The sequence below is a fragment of the Hyaena hyaena genome, unplaced genomic scaffold, assembly GCF_003009895.1.
Source record: "Hyaena hyaena isolate Hyena2069 unplaced genomic scaffold, ASM300989v1 scaffold_157, whole genome shotgun sequence".
In the NCBI taxonomy this organism is placed as follows: Eukaryota; Metazoa; Chordata; class Mammalia; order Carnivora; family Hyaenidae; genus Hyaena; species Hyaena hyaena.
Genome location: NW_024080789.1, coordinates 1,184,867 through 1,200,597, shown reverse-complemented (window position 1 = coordinate 1,200,597; position 15,731 = coordinate 1,184,867). Strand labels below are relative to the sequence as shown.

General features: G+C 53.4%; 1 protein-coding gene across 3 annotated transcripts in view; it reads left to right on the top strand.

Annotated features, from left to right (window-relative positions):
- Window positions 1–15,731, top strand: part of NDST1 (N-deacetylase and N-sulfotransferase 1) — a 63,824-nt gene that overhangs the window by 20,844 nt on the left and 27,249 nt on the right. For 2 of the 3 annotated variants that reach the window (XM_039239465.1, XM_039239467.1), the window contains exon 2: window positions 11,021–11,882. In XM_039239465.1, the coding sequence (XP_039095396.1) occupies window positions 11,367–11,882 (516 nt within the window). In that variant the 5' untranslated portion in view covers window positions 11,021–11,366. Of the gene's footprint in view, window positions 1–8,202; window positions 8,314–11,020; window positions 11,883–15,731 lie in introns of those variants that run through there. The other variant, XM_039239466.1, reaches the window with a different exon arrangement.

Genomic DNA, 15,731 nt, shown 5'->3' with positions numbered 1-15,731 from the left:
CCGGGAAGGAATGATGACCCATGCAGCAGACCCATGAGGCATGCCCGTCACCATTTCCCTTCGAGGTGGCCCTCGAAGTTGAGACCTCCTACTTCTTACCCTCAGTCCTGCATCTCTCTCTCTCTCTCTCTCTCTTTCCTTCACTTGAGGCTGCTGCCGGGGGCGTGGAGGCAGCCCCCTTTCTAACATGGACACCTGCTTGTCAGAGACGACAGAGGCCCCTGGGGCAGGGGAAGGCGAGGACCCTCTGGCTGAGGTCTTGCCTTTCTGGGAACCTGTGGTGTCCTTCTCTGCCAGTGCAGACTTTCCCATTCCTGGAGAAATTGGGGCAGCCTGTGTGTAGGCAGCTGGAGCAGGTCATCTGCAGGAAACCTCTTTCTGGACATGCTCTAGGCCACAGACCTGGCTCAAGAATGGTGTGGAATGCTGGGCATAAAGACTGTCGAGGGGTTACAAATAGGGGCTCCAAGGTGGGCTGGCCCGGGGTCATCCTAAGCCCTGCCTCTGACTAGCTGTGTGACCTTCAGTCAGTTGCTTACCCTCTCTGAGTCTAGGTTTCCTCATCTGTACAGCGCAAATATCAGTGATCCCCCTTCTCTGAGTGTGAGGATTGGGTGTGACAGATCAGAGAAAGCTCTCAGCAGGGCCCAGTGTGTGGCTGGTGAGTTATCATGAGCTCATCCAGTGCCGGCTGCCCTCAGGGAGGGAGGTTATGAGATTTGCAGGGAAATACCATTCCGTTCCTTTTGAGTGCCTGTGACCTGAGCCTAAGAAAAATAGGAATGGATTTGACTCTATCATAGATGGATTTGGGGGTTGGAGTCAGGAAACCCTATTTGGGGAAGCCTCATGGGCTAGTGAAGAATGTACCCTATGATGGGCCTGCCCATCTCGGACTGTGTTAGGAGCTTTGGTGGGACTGGGGGGCAGCTGGTCCTGACCTGTCTTGTTCCGGACTCTGCCGCTCCCCACCGGCCGTCTTATTTGTTTGCCTGGTAAAGCCTTTGTTCAGAGCCGGTGCGAAGGTAAACTCTCAACTCAGGCCCTGTTGGAGGAAAGACAAGTTCTCGACAAGCAGGTTCTAAGTTCCCGAGGTTTTTTGTTGAGCTTTCCCTGCTGGGGAACCCGGAACAAATCCCAGGTTAGGAACCTGGGAGTGAAGTAGCACCTCATGCTTTGTTTGCATGTTGACTGACGGCTGATTTGCAGGGCTCCTTCCAAGACGGGATGGGGATCGTGAGAGGCTGCTTTTGATGTTAAAATGCACGTAAAATGGACGAAAGCAAAGACAGAAAGAGCACCATTCAAAGAGGGCAGAGAAGAGGATGGGCAGAGCAGTAGCATGTGATAGCACTGCCTGGTGAGCACAGAGGACCCGTGTTGCTGAAAGATGAGGCGCATAGGCTCTAGAGCTGGGTGGCCTGTATGAGATCCCAGTCACCGCCTCGTTAGCTCTGTGGGCGGGGGCAGGTCGCACACCTCCTCTGGGCCTCACTGTCCTCGTCTGTAAAATGAGGGGAAGGCAGGTGATGGTGCTGCACTAAGGGTTAAATTAGCACATCGTAGAGGCATATTGTGTCTAATAAATGCAAGTTCCTATTATTAATCCATTTAGCTCGGATCCACAAAGGGGAAGGTAATTGGCATGGGCGCATCTCTCTTGAGCACCTGTCTGCGGTGGGTAGGAGACCACATCTGCCCTGGAGAGCTTTTGGTGAGGCTGGGGGACCAGTGTTGTGACAGCCCCTGGCATCTGGCAGCACAGATCCAGCACTGCACGCTGGGACGCAGAGCAGAAGAGCCCATCTAGGACTTTGAAAGCCACAGCTGGCAGAGCCCAACGCCTGGCCGGCTGGCCTTGGAAGAAGATGGGCAGGCTTTTAGTGGACAAGAAAATGGGTCAAGGTAGCTGGGGGTGGGGACAGGGGATCCTTTTTTCTCTCTCGGGATCTCAGTGTCCCCGTGTGCTCACCGTGGGGTGGACTGCACACTGCGGCCCCGAGGCTCTGAGCCAGACTACCGAGAACCCCTTGGTGGCGGCCCCGGACTCCGGGGTGACTGATGGGCAGTGGCTGGGCCCTCGGCCAGGCGGCACTGCGGGCCTGTGGGGGAGGGGGTGTGCAGCGAATTCCAGCAGAGGAAGGGATTTGCTTCTGGTTCGGCCTCCCAGGGGTGTCATCGGGCTGGAGAAACTCCTGCACAGCTGGGAAGCAAATGTGGAGGATTTTCTGTGCGGCGCCGTACGTGGTGGGTGGGGCAGGCTGCGGCCGGGTGGCTGGCGGAGCTGGGCGTTGGCGGGGTGTGGCGGGGTGGTGGGTGGTGGTGTGATTGTGCTAGAGGTGTGACGGGCCGGGAGGGGCCGGGTCAGCTGTGGGGCGTGGCCCTGGGATTGCCTGTGGGGCCGCCAGTGCCTGGGCCGGCAGCCAGCCCTCCTCCCCCGGTGCCCATTCACATACTTTTGAGGCTGTTTGCCTGGCTCTTCTTGCACCTCCGTCAGCTTGCCACCCCGCACTTGTGCCTGTGGCCCAGATGGCTGTGGTGACACCATTTGAACATGTTAGCACCATGCGAGCATGCCTGTGCATTTATGTGTGTATGAGTAGGGGGGAATCTGGGGAGAGTGCCGGGTCTGACCCAGGCAGGAGATAAAAGCTGGGCTTAGGTGAGCACCCCGGGCTGCAGGGACCTTCTTGCATTTTACTCTGCAGCAGTGTCACACCAGAAACAGAAAACCTTGGGGTTTTAGTAAAGCCTGCATCTCAGTGCCCAGTGCCAGTCTTGGTGCCTAGCCGTGCTCGGTAAGCACAGAACGAGGGGACAGGGAATGGGGCATCTGCTGTTCCCAACCCCCAACATACTCCCAAACCTGCCCCTGTTTCTTCTCTTTCTGGATCCATGGTGAATTTGATATGTGGCCCGGGGCCAGTTGCTTCCTGAGCGTCAGTTTCCAAATCTGTTAAATGGCTAATCATTTTATCAGCCTGTATCGCCATGTGCCAGGCCCCGAGCTGTTCAGCACACATCATCACTTCTAGTCTTGGCAGCAGCCCTGCAAAGATATAAAGCCTGTTTTACACTTGGGGAAACCAAGGCTCAGAGAGGTTGAAGGATTTGCTCAAAGATCACGAGGCTGATAAACAAAGGAGGCAAGATTCAAGGCCAGGAGGGCTGGCTCCTGTCTGAGCCCTTAACTGTCATGCTAGCAGCTGGTGTACAGCCTCCGCACAGAATGACGTGTGCGGCCCTTCACAGGAGGACTGCAGCACACAGTAGGTGCCAGGTAAATGTGAGAGCTGGGTCATTGGGTGCGCGTCACCACGAAAGGCACAGGAGGCTCAGCCTCTGAGAGTTCTTGGTCCTGTGCCTGGTGTCTACCTGTCCACCCAGGGCAGAGATGGACCCTCTCCCCAGTCCTGATTCTAAATGGCTAGGTTTCTGGAAGGCCCCTGGCCTTTGCCTCCTCTCTCTCCAGGTCCTAGAGAGGACTGTGAGGGAACCAGAGCGTTTGGGAGTAGGGGGGTGGGTGGGGTAGGGAGTGACTTTCAACTCCAGAGCAGTGGCCACAGTTACCGTGGTATTTCCCGAAAGTGCAGCGTTGCCATGGCATCTCCATGACAACCAGAGCATCTCATTCATTATCCCCAGCACCTTGGCAGGGAGAGCTGGGTCTAGGGCTGGGAGAACACAGTGGGAGCCTGGCTGAGGGCTGGAGGCCTCAGTGGCTGAGGCCCCTCCTGCTCTCCCCGTCCCAGCTAACATGTCCCTGCAGGCCCTGGAGCTGCCTCTGTCTCCTGAGGTCTGGGTTCCGATGTCAGCTCTGCCATGGACTAGCTGTGTGATTCTGGGCAAGTGACTTAACCTCTCTGAGCCTCATTTTCCTCAACTGTGAATGTCAATAATGACAGTAGTTTAAGGCTTAAATGAGATAAGGTACATAAAAGTGCTAACCACAGTACCAGCCAGGCTTTTGGTAAATGTTTGATATGTGGTAGCAGTAAAAATAACAGTGGCGATAATTATAATTGTATTGTTGTTATTATTTTTATTATAGAAGCCCCTGGGCTTCACAGAGGTCTAAAAGACCAAATTTGAAGTTAGGGGGGAAAGCTATTTGAGTCATGATTTACCGGTTTCCTATGTGACTGTGACAAGTCATTTCACTTTAGAGCCTCAGTCTCCTTATCTGTACATTGGGAATAATAACAGCTCATTATGAGTCATTCATATCTTGAGTACTCAATTAGAACCTCTGCCTGGGGAGAGGAGTGGGGGCTTCCACGATGAATCAGACTTGTCTCTGTTCTTTGGGGCACCCAGGCATGTGGGGAAGAAGAAGGAATGAAATTAGTATTCGAGGAGGGCCTGTGTGCCAGGTGCTAGGAAGGGCCTCTGCCCCTGAGGACATCAGTCAGTCCTGCACCTGCCCCTGGATCTGGAGCCTATAGGGTGCAGAGCTGTGTATAGAAACACCTCTAGTCTTCTCTGCATGGACCTCACGCTCAGGTGCACCCAGTGATTGGGCAGGAAGCCAAAGGAAGGAAGGAGGTCGGCTGTAGGACTGTGTTAACTGGGGAATGCATACCTCAGCTGATGGTGGCCTCTGGGTATGTACCCAATGTCAGCCAAACATGCTCTTTTTATTTTTATCATTCATTTATTCATTCATTCATAGAGGGTGCAACTAAGTGAGGGGCAGAGAGAGAGAATCCCAGGAGGGGCAGAGAGAGACAGACAGACAGACAGAAGCAGGACTCACTCAAAGCAGAGCTCGTGTTCACCTGATGTGGGACTCGAACTCACCAACCATGGGATCATGGCCTGAGCGGAAGTCAGATGCTTAATGACAGCCACCCAGGTACCCTGAACATGCTCTTTTTTTTTTTTTAAGTTTATTTATTTATTTATTATTATTATTTTTTAATATTTTTATTTATTTCTAGGAGAGAGAGAGACAGCGTGAACGGGGAGGGTCAGAGAGAGAGGGAGTCACAGACTGAAACAGGCTCCAGGCTCTGAGCTGGCAGTCAGCACAGAGCCCAACGCGGGGCTCGAACACATGAGCCGCAAGATCATGACCTAAGCGAAAGTAGGACGCTTAACCGACTAAGCCACCCAGGCGCCCCTAAACTTACCCCATTTTAATTTCTCTTTTACTACCTATCTACTCAACACTATAAAATAGTTTGTTATACTGTATTGAATTTGTTTTCCTGTTCTCCATTATTCCATGTACATTTTATCTACTTAACCATCAGTCGGTGAGTATATATGCATTAGCACATTTGAAAGGAAGTACATTAAATCTTCTTTTATGTTTTCTCTGATTTGGTGCAGTGTCATGCAAATAGCAGGAGCTGAATAAAAGTTGGTTCAATGAAAAGGTGAGTAAATTGAAAAATCTGACATAGGTTTATTTAATTTAAATACTTATTTTTTTATTACACACAAAAACATCTTAACTATGGAAAAACTAAAAAAGAAAAGCCTATAAAATACAAACATTTTAAAAAGAAAAAGAATTTATAAATCTTTGAATAATTGCATTACCCAGAGATAATTACTGTTAATCTCCGTTTTACTTGTAACTGACCATATTTTTTTTATGCATGCATATTTGAAGTGATGACTACATTTTGTAATGAAATACTTCTTAAGTTCTGTACCTTCAAAGCATGCCTTTAAAGGTCAAATGGACAAACTACCTAGGTCTAAGAGCACAGCATCACATTTAGAAGTATACCAGTCAACTGAAGTAGACTTGGTATTTCTGATTCCTGGCTCAGAGATCCTCCCACCAAAATCCATTTCTTCTCGATAACCTTAATGCATATTCTCCTTGACGTGCTGCCCTTTACCCAACAATTCAAGGATTAAGGAGTTCTAGCAGAGCCCCTAGGAACAAGGTGGATATTAATTGTTCCATCGTCTCTCCTTTGTTGAAATTCCACCACAAGAGGAATTTATATACTCATTAGTTTTAGAAGTTTGGAAAAAAAAAAAAAAAAACCACTATTCCTGGCATGAAAGGTATATAATCAAATGGAGAAACATCATTTGATGTCTTCATTCTTGTTGGGCAGGCATTAAGGGTGGAACTTTTAGGAGGGAAGCAGGCATTTTTTATGAATATATATTATACCCTTTTCAGGAAGGACAAGCTCAGTAACAGAATAAACTCTAGGCAACTTTCTGAATAATTTGGTAAATTTTCTTAGGCTCTGTTGTGTGGTAGTCCAGCCACAGGCATAACTCTTAATTTTTAAAAATATGCCCACTTCTGGCACACCGGGGTGGCTCGGTCAGCTGAATGTCTGACTTTGGCTCAGGTCTTAGTCTTGCAGTTCCTGAGTCTGCCCTGCATCGGGCTCTGTGCTGACAGTTCAGAAACTGGAGCCTGCTTTGGATTCTGTGTCTTCCTCTCTTTGCCACTCCCCTGCTTACGATCTGTCTCTCTTTCTCTCTCAAAAATAAACAAACATTAAAAATTTTTTAAATGCCCACTTTCTGGACATCAGTAGACATCCATCTTGCAGGTGTATTCAACTATAGCTCAAATAAGTAGCTGCTTTCAGTCTAACCAAAATTTATTTTTATTTTTATTGATTTTATTTATTTTTGAGAGAGAGAGCAAGTGGGGGAGGGAGGTAGAGGGAGGGGGCAGAGAGAGAGAGAGAGAGAGAGAGAGAGAGAGAGAATCCCAAGCAGCCTCCGCGCTCAGCATGGGGGCTCAATCCCACAACCATGGGATCATGACCTGAGTCAAAATCAAGAGTCAGATTGAGCCTCCCACCCTGGCACCCCTTTAGTTGTAATTTTATGACTTTTCAATTAAATTAATATGTGCTCAGCACTTACTGGAGGACAGAGAGTAAATTAGAAAGTCATACATCTGTAGCTTTGTTTGTTAAGGGGCAAAAANACTGAAACAGGCTCCAGGCTCTGAGCTGGCAGTCAGCACAGAGCCCGACACGGGGCTCGAACCCACGAACCGCGAGATCATGACCTGAGCGAAAGTCGGACGCTTAACCGACTAAGCCACCCAGGCGCCCCGGACATGCTCTTTTTAAAGAGAAGTTAGAAGTCCTAACTTTTATGTGAAATCTCATGATTTTAACAAAATGATAACTAATTTCAAATTTAAGTAAAAAGCTGTGCAAGCTAAAGAAAGCACGTTTGTGTCCTGTCTTGGCCTGAGGGTACTGGCTTTTCCTGGGCCGCACGAGGGAGGGGGATGGGGCCCACAGAAGCCTGAGGAATGGGACTTGAGAGCAGGAAAGGGGGTGGTGGATAGGGATGACTTAAGAGAGGTGATGACATTGGAACCGGGGTCTTGAAGGATGAATAAGTGTCCCAGGGGAGAGGGGAAGGCATTCCGGCAATGGGAACTCCATTAGCAAAGGCCTAGATGCATGACCAAGATTGGTGACTGGTTGGGCGAGGCTGGAGTTTAGGAAAACTGCTGGGGATGTCATATCAGCAAGACCCAGGCAGGCCCTGGGCAGCAGGGGGAACGTTGAGGCCTCAGCCCCCCCCCCCTCCCCGCTGTCCTGGAGGACTTGGTGGCTCCAAGGAGATTAAAATCCCCCCAGTTCTCCATCCCTTGAGCCACAGGGGCTCTGAATGCAGGTGGGGGTGGAAGGTCTGGCACCAGATCTTTGAGAGGGCTGCAGTGGGGGACAGTGGCAGAGGCACCCCTCGCCTGCGTGCTGGTGGCCGGCAGTTGGTTTACAAAGCATCTAGCCCTCTCCCCACCCCCATCCCAGAGTATTTGGCCTCTCTGGGGACACGGGCTGGTTGGCCCCCTCTTTTTCTCCCTTTACCCTCTCCTGGGCCTGGCCTTTGCCCTGCCCTCTCTCTGGCCTCCTGGCCTCTAAGCATCTGGCCCCTGCTTACCCATCTGGCTCTAGGGAAAGGCCAGGGCCTCTGCAAATGGGGGTTTGGGATTCCGAGGACTGGCTGTCAGAGACTTGAGAGAGAGCACAGAGCTGGTCTGATCAGGCTCAGTTATATCCACACTGTGCCTGCATTAAGGAAGGGACAGGAGTGCGCGGTAAGAGCCGCTAACCCTTATTCAGGGCTGTGCGCCAGGCATGGTCTGTGTGCTTTCAGTGTGTCAACTCATTTGCTGTTCACAGCCACAAGAGCATGTCCAACTTTGCTGTTTTACAGGTTAGGAGGAGACTGGGGGCACAGAGAAGATAAGTAGCTTGCCCGAGATCACACAGCTGCTGGGCGGCTGCGCTCAGGTGTGAATGAAGCCGCCCACTTCCGGTCTGCGTGCAACCATAAGGCTCTCTTTCCGTCGGACTTCAGGTCCATGGATATGGGGTCTGGATTCCTTGAAATTGTTACAGGATTTTCCAGCAGCTATGCATATTTTTTATGGGAAAATGTCAGATTCCCACAGGGGTCTCTGATCCCTAGGTGCCTGAGTCTGTTGCTTGCATCGTTAGCACACACGCTGAGAGTCTGTTAATGCGGTAGACTAAGGGCCAGTGACCACAGCACCCAGGCCTGCAGGGGAAGTGCAGTTGAGTGGCCGGAGTGGGCAGGTGCCCCCAGGCATGGCAGGCAGGTGTCGGACAGCTGTCCTTCCCCACCCACTGTGCTCAGGTCCTGGCCCCAGGCCAAGAGGCTGGGCTCGCTGTGGCCCCAGGGCAAAGAGCTGCCCTTATCAGTGGGAAAAAGGAGACCGTTGCAACCTGGAAATAAACAGGACTGTTACCCCAGCCCTCCAGCCTCCGCCCAGGAAACCTGTTCCTTCTCGCCCTGCTCAGCTGGAGTTGCAAGGAGTTGCTGGAAAGCTTTGCACAGTCCCTTATCTCCAGGCTGAGGCACTTGCTTCTCCCCATTCCTACCCCTGGTCAACTGCGCTTGTTCTTCTGGTCAGTTCAGGAACCACTTCCCCCAGGAAGCCTTCCTTGATTCGCCCCCTCCCCTTCAAGGGTAGTTGTGTGTCCCTGAGTTCTCTCAAACACCTTTCCCCCACTATTACACTCACCCCCTGCATTGTTGGCACCTGTTTTCGTGGCTGCCTTCAGTTCCCTGTGGTGCTGGCACAGAGTAGGACTGGGACTGAGTTAGAGAATATCAGAGGTGGAAGAGCCCCAGAGCGCATCTGGCCCAAGCCCCTCTCTAACAGGCGGGAAGCCCAGAGAGGGGTTAGGGTGTGCTCTGGGTCACACAGCATGTCATTGGCAGAGCTGGGAGCAACAGTGGTGGCCTAGACACTTCCTCATTTCATACTCCTGCCTCTTGCTTTTGAGCACATCTTTTCTTATCTATCTATCTATCTGTCTATCTATCTATGAGAGTGTGAGAGTGGGGGAGGGGCTAGGGAGTGTGAGAAAGACTCTCAAGTAGCACGAAGCCCCACGTGGCTCCCAACCCCACAACCCTGGGATCATGACCTGAGCCTAAATCAAGAGTCCATCGCTCAACCAACTGAGCCACTGAGGTGCCCCTGAGCACATCTTTTAAAAACATTTGTTTTTCTGGGGCACCTGGGTGGCTCAGTTGATTAAGCATCTGATTTTTGGCTCAGGCCGTGATGTCACAGTTGGTGAGTTCGAGCCCCGCATCGGGCTCTGCGCTGACAGCTCAGAGCCTGGAGCTTGCTTCAGATTCTGTGTCTCCCTTTCTGTCTCTGCCCCTCCCCTGCTCGCTCTCTCTCTCTCGCTCTCTCTCTCTCTCAAAAATGAACATTAAAAAAAACTAAAACAAAACCATTTCTTATTTTCACAAAACTGGTAAATGAGTATTATAGAAAATTTAGGAAACAGAGAAGAAAATAAAAATCATTCAGAGAATCATTGTGATAATCATTGTTAACATTTTGGCTTTTTGTTTGTTTGTTCGGATTTAGTACCAGCTTCTGGCTTCTGCATAACAATTTTCAACAGAAATATGCCCATGCGTAGTGTCTAATAAATGTTTTCTGCCTTAACAACTTGTATGGTAATCATATTTCTATGTCAGTAACTGTCTTTTCTTCCACGTACTGTGAATGTTGTAAGTGGCTGCCTGGGCTTCTATCTAATGCTTGCATTATAATTGCTAAGGACAATCCCCCATTGTTGGGTATTTGCTACTGTAAATAGCACTGGGATTTGTCTTCTTGTGGGGAAATCATTACACACCTCTGCAATTACAACCTCTGAGATAAGTTCCTAGAAGTGCAATTGTCCGGACTCTGGTATGCTGTGCCCCCACCCAGGGCACCGTGTAGTCTTGGGCCCGGGAAGGATTTTTTAAGACCTTCCCCTCCAAGTGCAGGTCTAAGGCTTATATTCACTCCTGGCTCTGTCAGCCCAGACCGTCATCCCTCCTGCCCCTGTCCTCTTCCCCATCTCTCTCCTGCTGGCTTTCAGCAGCTGTTTCCACTGTTCAAGGGAGACTGGAGGGCCGTGATAGGGGCTGCTGTTTGGGGTGAGGAAACTGGGGCCTTAGATTAGTGAGTGTGGGTTTTCATTTACTCTGCAGGGAGATTAATACATGTGGAGGCTCTGGGCAGGGGAGGGGGCTGAGAGAGACCCAGGAACCCCAAGTCCTGGCTGCCTGATAAGGCCGCTCGGCCCATGCAGACAGAGAAATGTGTGGGGAGGCGCTGTGTGGGTGAGGACGTGGTGTTCAGCCGGGATTCAGAACCCCACCTCGGGCTCCCAGGCCTTGCGCATGTTTGTTTCAGTCTGTCCTCCCTGCCTCTGGAGTTTGCCAGCTCTAGCGTTGGACTCGTGTAATTGTAACAAACACCACCCCTGTGGACACCATATGCTTGGTGTGGCTCTAGGTGATTTCTGCACATTATGCGCATTAGGCTCAAGGACCTCATCCCTGAGCCTCTGGTGAGGCAGGTACTGTTGTCAACCGTTTCACCACGAGGAAAACTGAGGCCGAGACAGCTTGCGTGAACTCCTGGAGCCAGGCTGGACAGCAGCCCCTGGGTTGGGCCCACCTAGGTCGGGGCCGTGTGTCCACACCCAGCGGACTTCTCACCTCTGTCTCTCTGTCCTCTCCACAGCGTTGGCCCTGGGGGCCCCACTGAGCGAGCGGCATGCGGCACCCCCGGGCCTGCGCTGCGTCCTCCGGCCCACTGCCCAGCCCCCCCAGGAGGCCCTGACGCCCTGGGGCCACTTCTGCTGTGCACAGGACCACGTGGGGGTTTGCCATGGTGACATAAAGGCGCGCGGAGGAAGGAAGGAGCGCGACCGGCCTGCGGACTGTGCCCCTGGCTGGGAGGAAGGGCCGGGCGCCCGGATCCTCCACTCCTGCTGCCCGCTGAGGGCCGTGCTTGCTGAGTGACTGTGAATTGGGTGGTCGGGGGACGACTGCTCTCCCCTCCTGCGTGGGGCCCGGGGGCGGCCAGGATGCCCGCCCTGGCGCGCCTCCGCAGGCTGTGTCGGCACGTGTCCCCGCAGGCTGTCCTTTTCCTGCTCTTCGTCTTCTGCCTGTTCAGCGTCTTCGTGTCGGCCTACTACCTGTATGGCTGGAAGCGGGGCCTGGAGCCGTCCTCGGCCGACGGCCCCGAGCCCGACTGCGGGGACCCGCCCCCCGTGGCCCCCAGCCGCCTGCTGCCGCTCAAGCCCGTGCAGGCGGCCGCCCCCTCCCGCACGGACCCACTGGTGCTGGTGTTTGTGGAGAGCCTCTACTCCCAGCTGGGCCAGGAGGTCGTGGCCATCCTGGAGTCCAGCCGCTTCAAGTACCGCACGGAGATCGCGCCGGGCAAGGGCGACATGCCCACGCTCACCGACAAGGGCCGCGGCCGCTTCGCCCTCATCATTTATGAGAACATCCTCAAGTACGTCAACCTGGACGCCTGGAACCGGGAGCTGCTGGACAAGTACTGCGTGGCCTATGGCGTGGGCATCATCGGCTTCTTCAAGGTACGTGGCCGGGGAGGGCAGCAGGGGGGGCAGCGGGGGTCGGCGGTGCCCCAGCAGGTAAGGGCTCTGGCTGAGTCTGGAGTCCGCGTCGACCCTCGATGGCTGAGTGTCTGGCTTTTTTAATCTGTGTAATGGGTATAATGGTAGCCCCTACCTCCCAGGATTGTCATGAAGGGCCAGTGGGTGAGTGTATGTAAAGCGCTCAGAGCACAGAGTGCCTGGTGTCTAATAAGTGCTTTTTAAGTATTAGCTTTTCTTAGGAGCACGTGGCAGGGGATTGCATGGGACCTGGCACACGGCGGGCGCTTGCCCAAAGGAAGCCCCGGGAACACGTGTGAGCTGGGAGAGGCGAGGTCCCTTGAATGTCCTGGCAGTCCTCCTAAGAGCTGGGGTGTGTCCTCATTTTGTAGAAGGGCAAACCGAGGCTCCAGAGGCTTATGTATCTGAGGCTAAGTAGCCTGGAAGTGGGAGAGCCAGGATTTGAAGGCAGACTTAAGACAGTCTGGGCTCTGGATCCTGTGCTCTTTCCTCTTCGCTGTGGCGGGCTGTGGCGTTTACACACCTCCCGAACAGGGCCATTTTGCATTGGAGGAAAGAGGAGAAAGAAATCCCGGTGGGCAGGTGAGCCGCCCTGGGCTCTGTGGGGACACTGAGAATGACTGCTGGGATCAGAGTCCTTGCTGCATGTGCGTGGAGAAGCTGCCTGTAGGGAGGAGGAAGTTGGGGACAGCTGGATGGGGAACCTAGACGCTCTGGCCAGAGAACTCTCCCCTTCAAGATGGGCGGTAAGGACTTTAGGGAGGTGCGTGGGGACATGCATCTCTTCATTCAGCACATTTCTACAGAGCACTTACTGTGTTCCAGTCCCTTCGCTAGGCACTGGGGACACAGTGGTGATCAGAGCATGCGGTCCTTCACTGCCGTCACGGAGCTGACATTTCAGTGCAGTGGGGTGGGGTGGGTGGCAGACAATGAACAAATACACATACCAAGTGGCAGGTGGTGACAAGTACAAGAAGGAATAAAGCTGGGAAAGGGCATGGGGTGTGAGGAGCATGGGCACTTGACGCCCTTTCTGACGGAATGGCCGGGAAGTTTGTCCTTGACAAAGCACTGGAAGGAAGTGAGGCAAGGAGCCACAGAGCTGTCTGTGCAGAGGGCCTTTTTGACAGAGGAGACAGGTCTTGAGGGCCTTCCCAACAGAGGTGGCAGGTCCTGAAGCAGGCTCTTGCTTGGTGGAAGCTGGGAGAGGAGGAGGAGTGGGTCAGAAACGGCCCATATCCGCTGACGGGGGCCTATATGTCCGTGTGCACTGGGCCCTGTGCTCGGGGTAGGGAGGAGCCTGACCCAGGGGAGGGGTCCTCCTGGCATGGCCTTTCATGCATTAATGCAGCAGGCTGCTCTGCCACTCAAAAAGGTTTTGTGGGCCAAGAAATTGAAGGCCTTTAGAAGTCCTGCAGTAGAGCAACCTGGTGAGGTTTGTTCCCCAGCTGGCTTGATCACAAAGCCCTTTATTTCAAAGAGCAGCCTCTAGGAAACGCTGGCCTGCTTTCTGGTTTTACAGTGGCGTAACCTCAGACTCCCTTCATTGTCTGCTCCATCCCCCCCCCCCCCCCCCCCCCCCCCCCCCCCCCCCCCCCCCCGACTCTTCCATTCCCTGCCATGAACTTCATTAAGTTTGATTCAGAGCCCCAGGGCTGGAAAACGTCTCAATGGCCGACATTTATTGAGTGCTGACCCAGAACCATGCACCATCCATGGGCTCTCTGTGAATGAACTCAAAGAACACCCATCAACTGTCCTCTGAAGCAGGTGGCTATCATCCTGATTTAAGAGAAAAGAAAACTGAGGCAAAGAGGGGCGAAGAAATGTGACTAATCATCTCTCTAATGAGTCCAGATCGAGGATTTGAACCCAGGCAGCCCGGTTGGAGAGACTGTAGTCTTAACCACTGTGTGAGGAGTCCAGGACCTCAAATGGCATTTATGTAGCAGAAATCACGTCAGCGCACAGAGCTCCCGTCGTCTCTGGGCACCAGGCAGGGGGCACAGTTGTGCCAGCGCTCGGATTCTATCTAGCCCCAGTTCTTCTTCACAGAAGGTGCACATGAGGCCCGGGGAGCGGAGACACGCGACCAGTCCCACTGTGGGGTCACTGGAAAGTCCAGTCTCTGCGTTCTTCCTACCATATTGTGCAAGAACGACCCCTCCTTGGTCTGAAGTGGAGGCCTAGGACTTTCTGCTCAAATGGAGCCCTCTGGTGGCCAAGCTCCGTCTTTTGGCTCTTTCCACGAGGCCTCTGGCAGTGCTGTGTACCCGGCTCGCAGAGGGTTCGTGGACACCAGCCATCTGGAGACTCTTCCTTTCCAGTTCCCACTGGTGCTGGGTTCCCAGGGCAGGGCAAGAGCAGGAACTGGAAAGTCCAGACCCTGGTTCAAACCTTTCTGTCATTTCCAAGCAGAGCGACCTCAGGCAGGATATTCAGCCCATCTGTAAAGGGGGGCCCGTCACAGCCCCTGCCTCACTGGGCCATGTCGATGACGACAGTAGGTCGCACCCTCTGCCACCCAGTAAATGGCAGCTGCCACGCTTTGTCATCTCCTTGTCATCCACCAGCTCTGTTTGCTGTGGTGGTCGCCTTTGTCCACCTTGTGGCTCTGACTTGCGCCCTGAGCAGGTCCTTGAGGTTGGGAGCCCTGGTTCCTGCCGCTGCCACTGTGTGTCTCCACCTCAGGGTTCCAGGGTCCCTGGGGCTGAGCACACCCCAGCAGAGGAGTGACAAGGCTACCCAGCCTCTCTCGTTGCGTCCTTATGTGCCGCACACTGAACTCATTGCTTTGCAAGCCTTACCGCGTGTAATTCTCAGAACTGCCCTGTGAAGCCGGCACTTTGTTTTCACGTAAGAAACTGGGGCTCAGCAAGTGAAATGGCTGTCTGGAGTAACGTAGCTGAGTCAGTCAGGGCCAGGATTTGAAAGCCACACTCAGGCCTCCCTACCCAGCCACAGGTGAGTCTATCCGAGCAAACGGATGGACAGATGTGGGGACCTGAGATGCACAAAGCGGTGCATCCCAAAGTTATCCAGCCATTACCATCCGAGTCTGTGTTAGGCCTCCCAAGTCCCAGGGCAGGGCCCTTCCTCCCTCTACCTGATGACTCCCCAGGGAGATTTGGTGACTCCTGAGTGGTCCCCAGTGCATGCGAGCAGGGGGGTACCCTCCTGTGGTGGGCTGAAGCCTGCAGTATGGGTCAGCCTCAGTGATGCTGAGGCTTACTCTCCATTCTTTTGTTGCCCACTAGGGTGGATGATCAGCAGCTTGGCTCTCTCTCTTCCTCGATGTCTCCCAGCTGGGCAGCTGGCCGAGCTGCCCAGCGCCTGGCAGTCAGCTCAGGAACGGGGCTTTGAAATGGGATCTCCCAGTGCCTGTGGTCCAGTGTGGCCTCCCAGGCGACAGCAGGTGACAGACAGGGCCTGAAATGTCAGTAGGCCCCACTGCCTTTGCCCCCACGAGGCCCAAGTAGCTGGCCAGTGCTGGCTTAGGGATCCTGTGGACCTGGGGCTGGGCGGAGTGGCCTGTCAGGGTGGGACTCTGCGCTGGGTCTCAACACTCCAGGTTGGCTCAGGACAGGGTGGGGTGTGGGCAAGTACTCCTGGTATGTGGAGAATTGAATGCACAATTACAAGGCCAGAGCCCTGCAGAGCCTTTGTGGGAATTAGAAAAAAAGCTTTTTTGCATGGTGGATATTAGCAAAAGACACCCTCGGGGGAGAGGCAGCTCCACCTGGGACACACGCTTGCTCGGGGTCCTCAGCTGAATGTCCTTGTGCAGTGCTCCCTGGCCAGCACTCC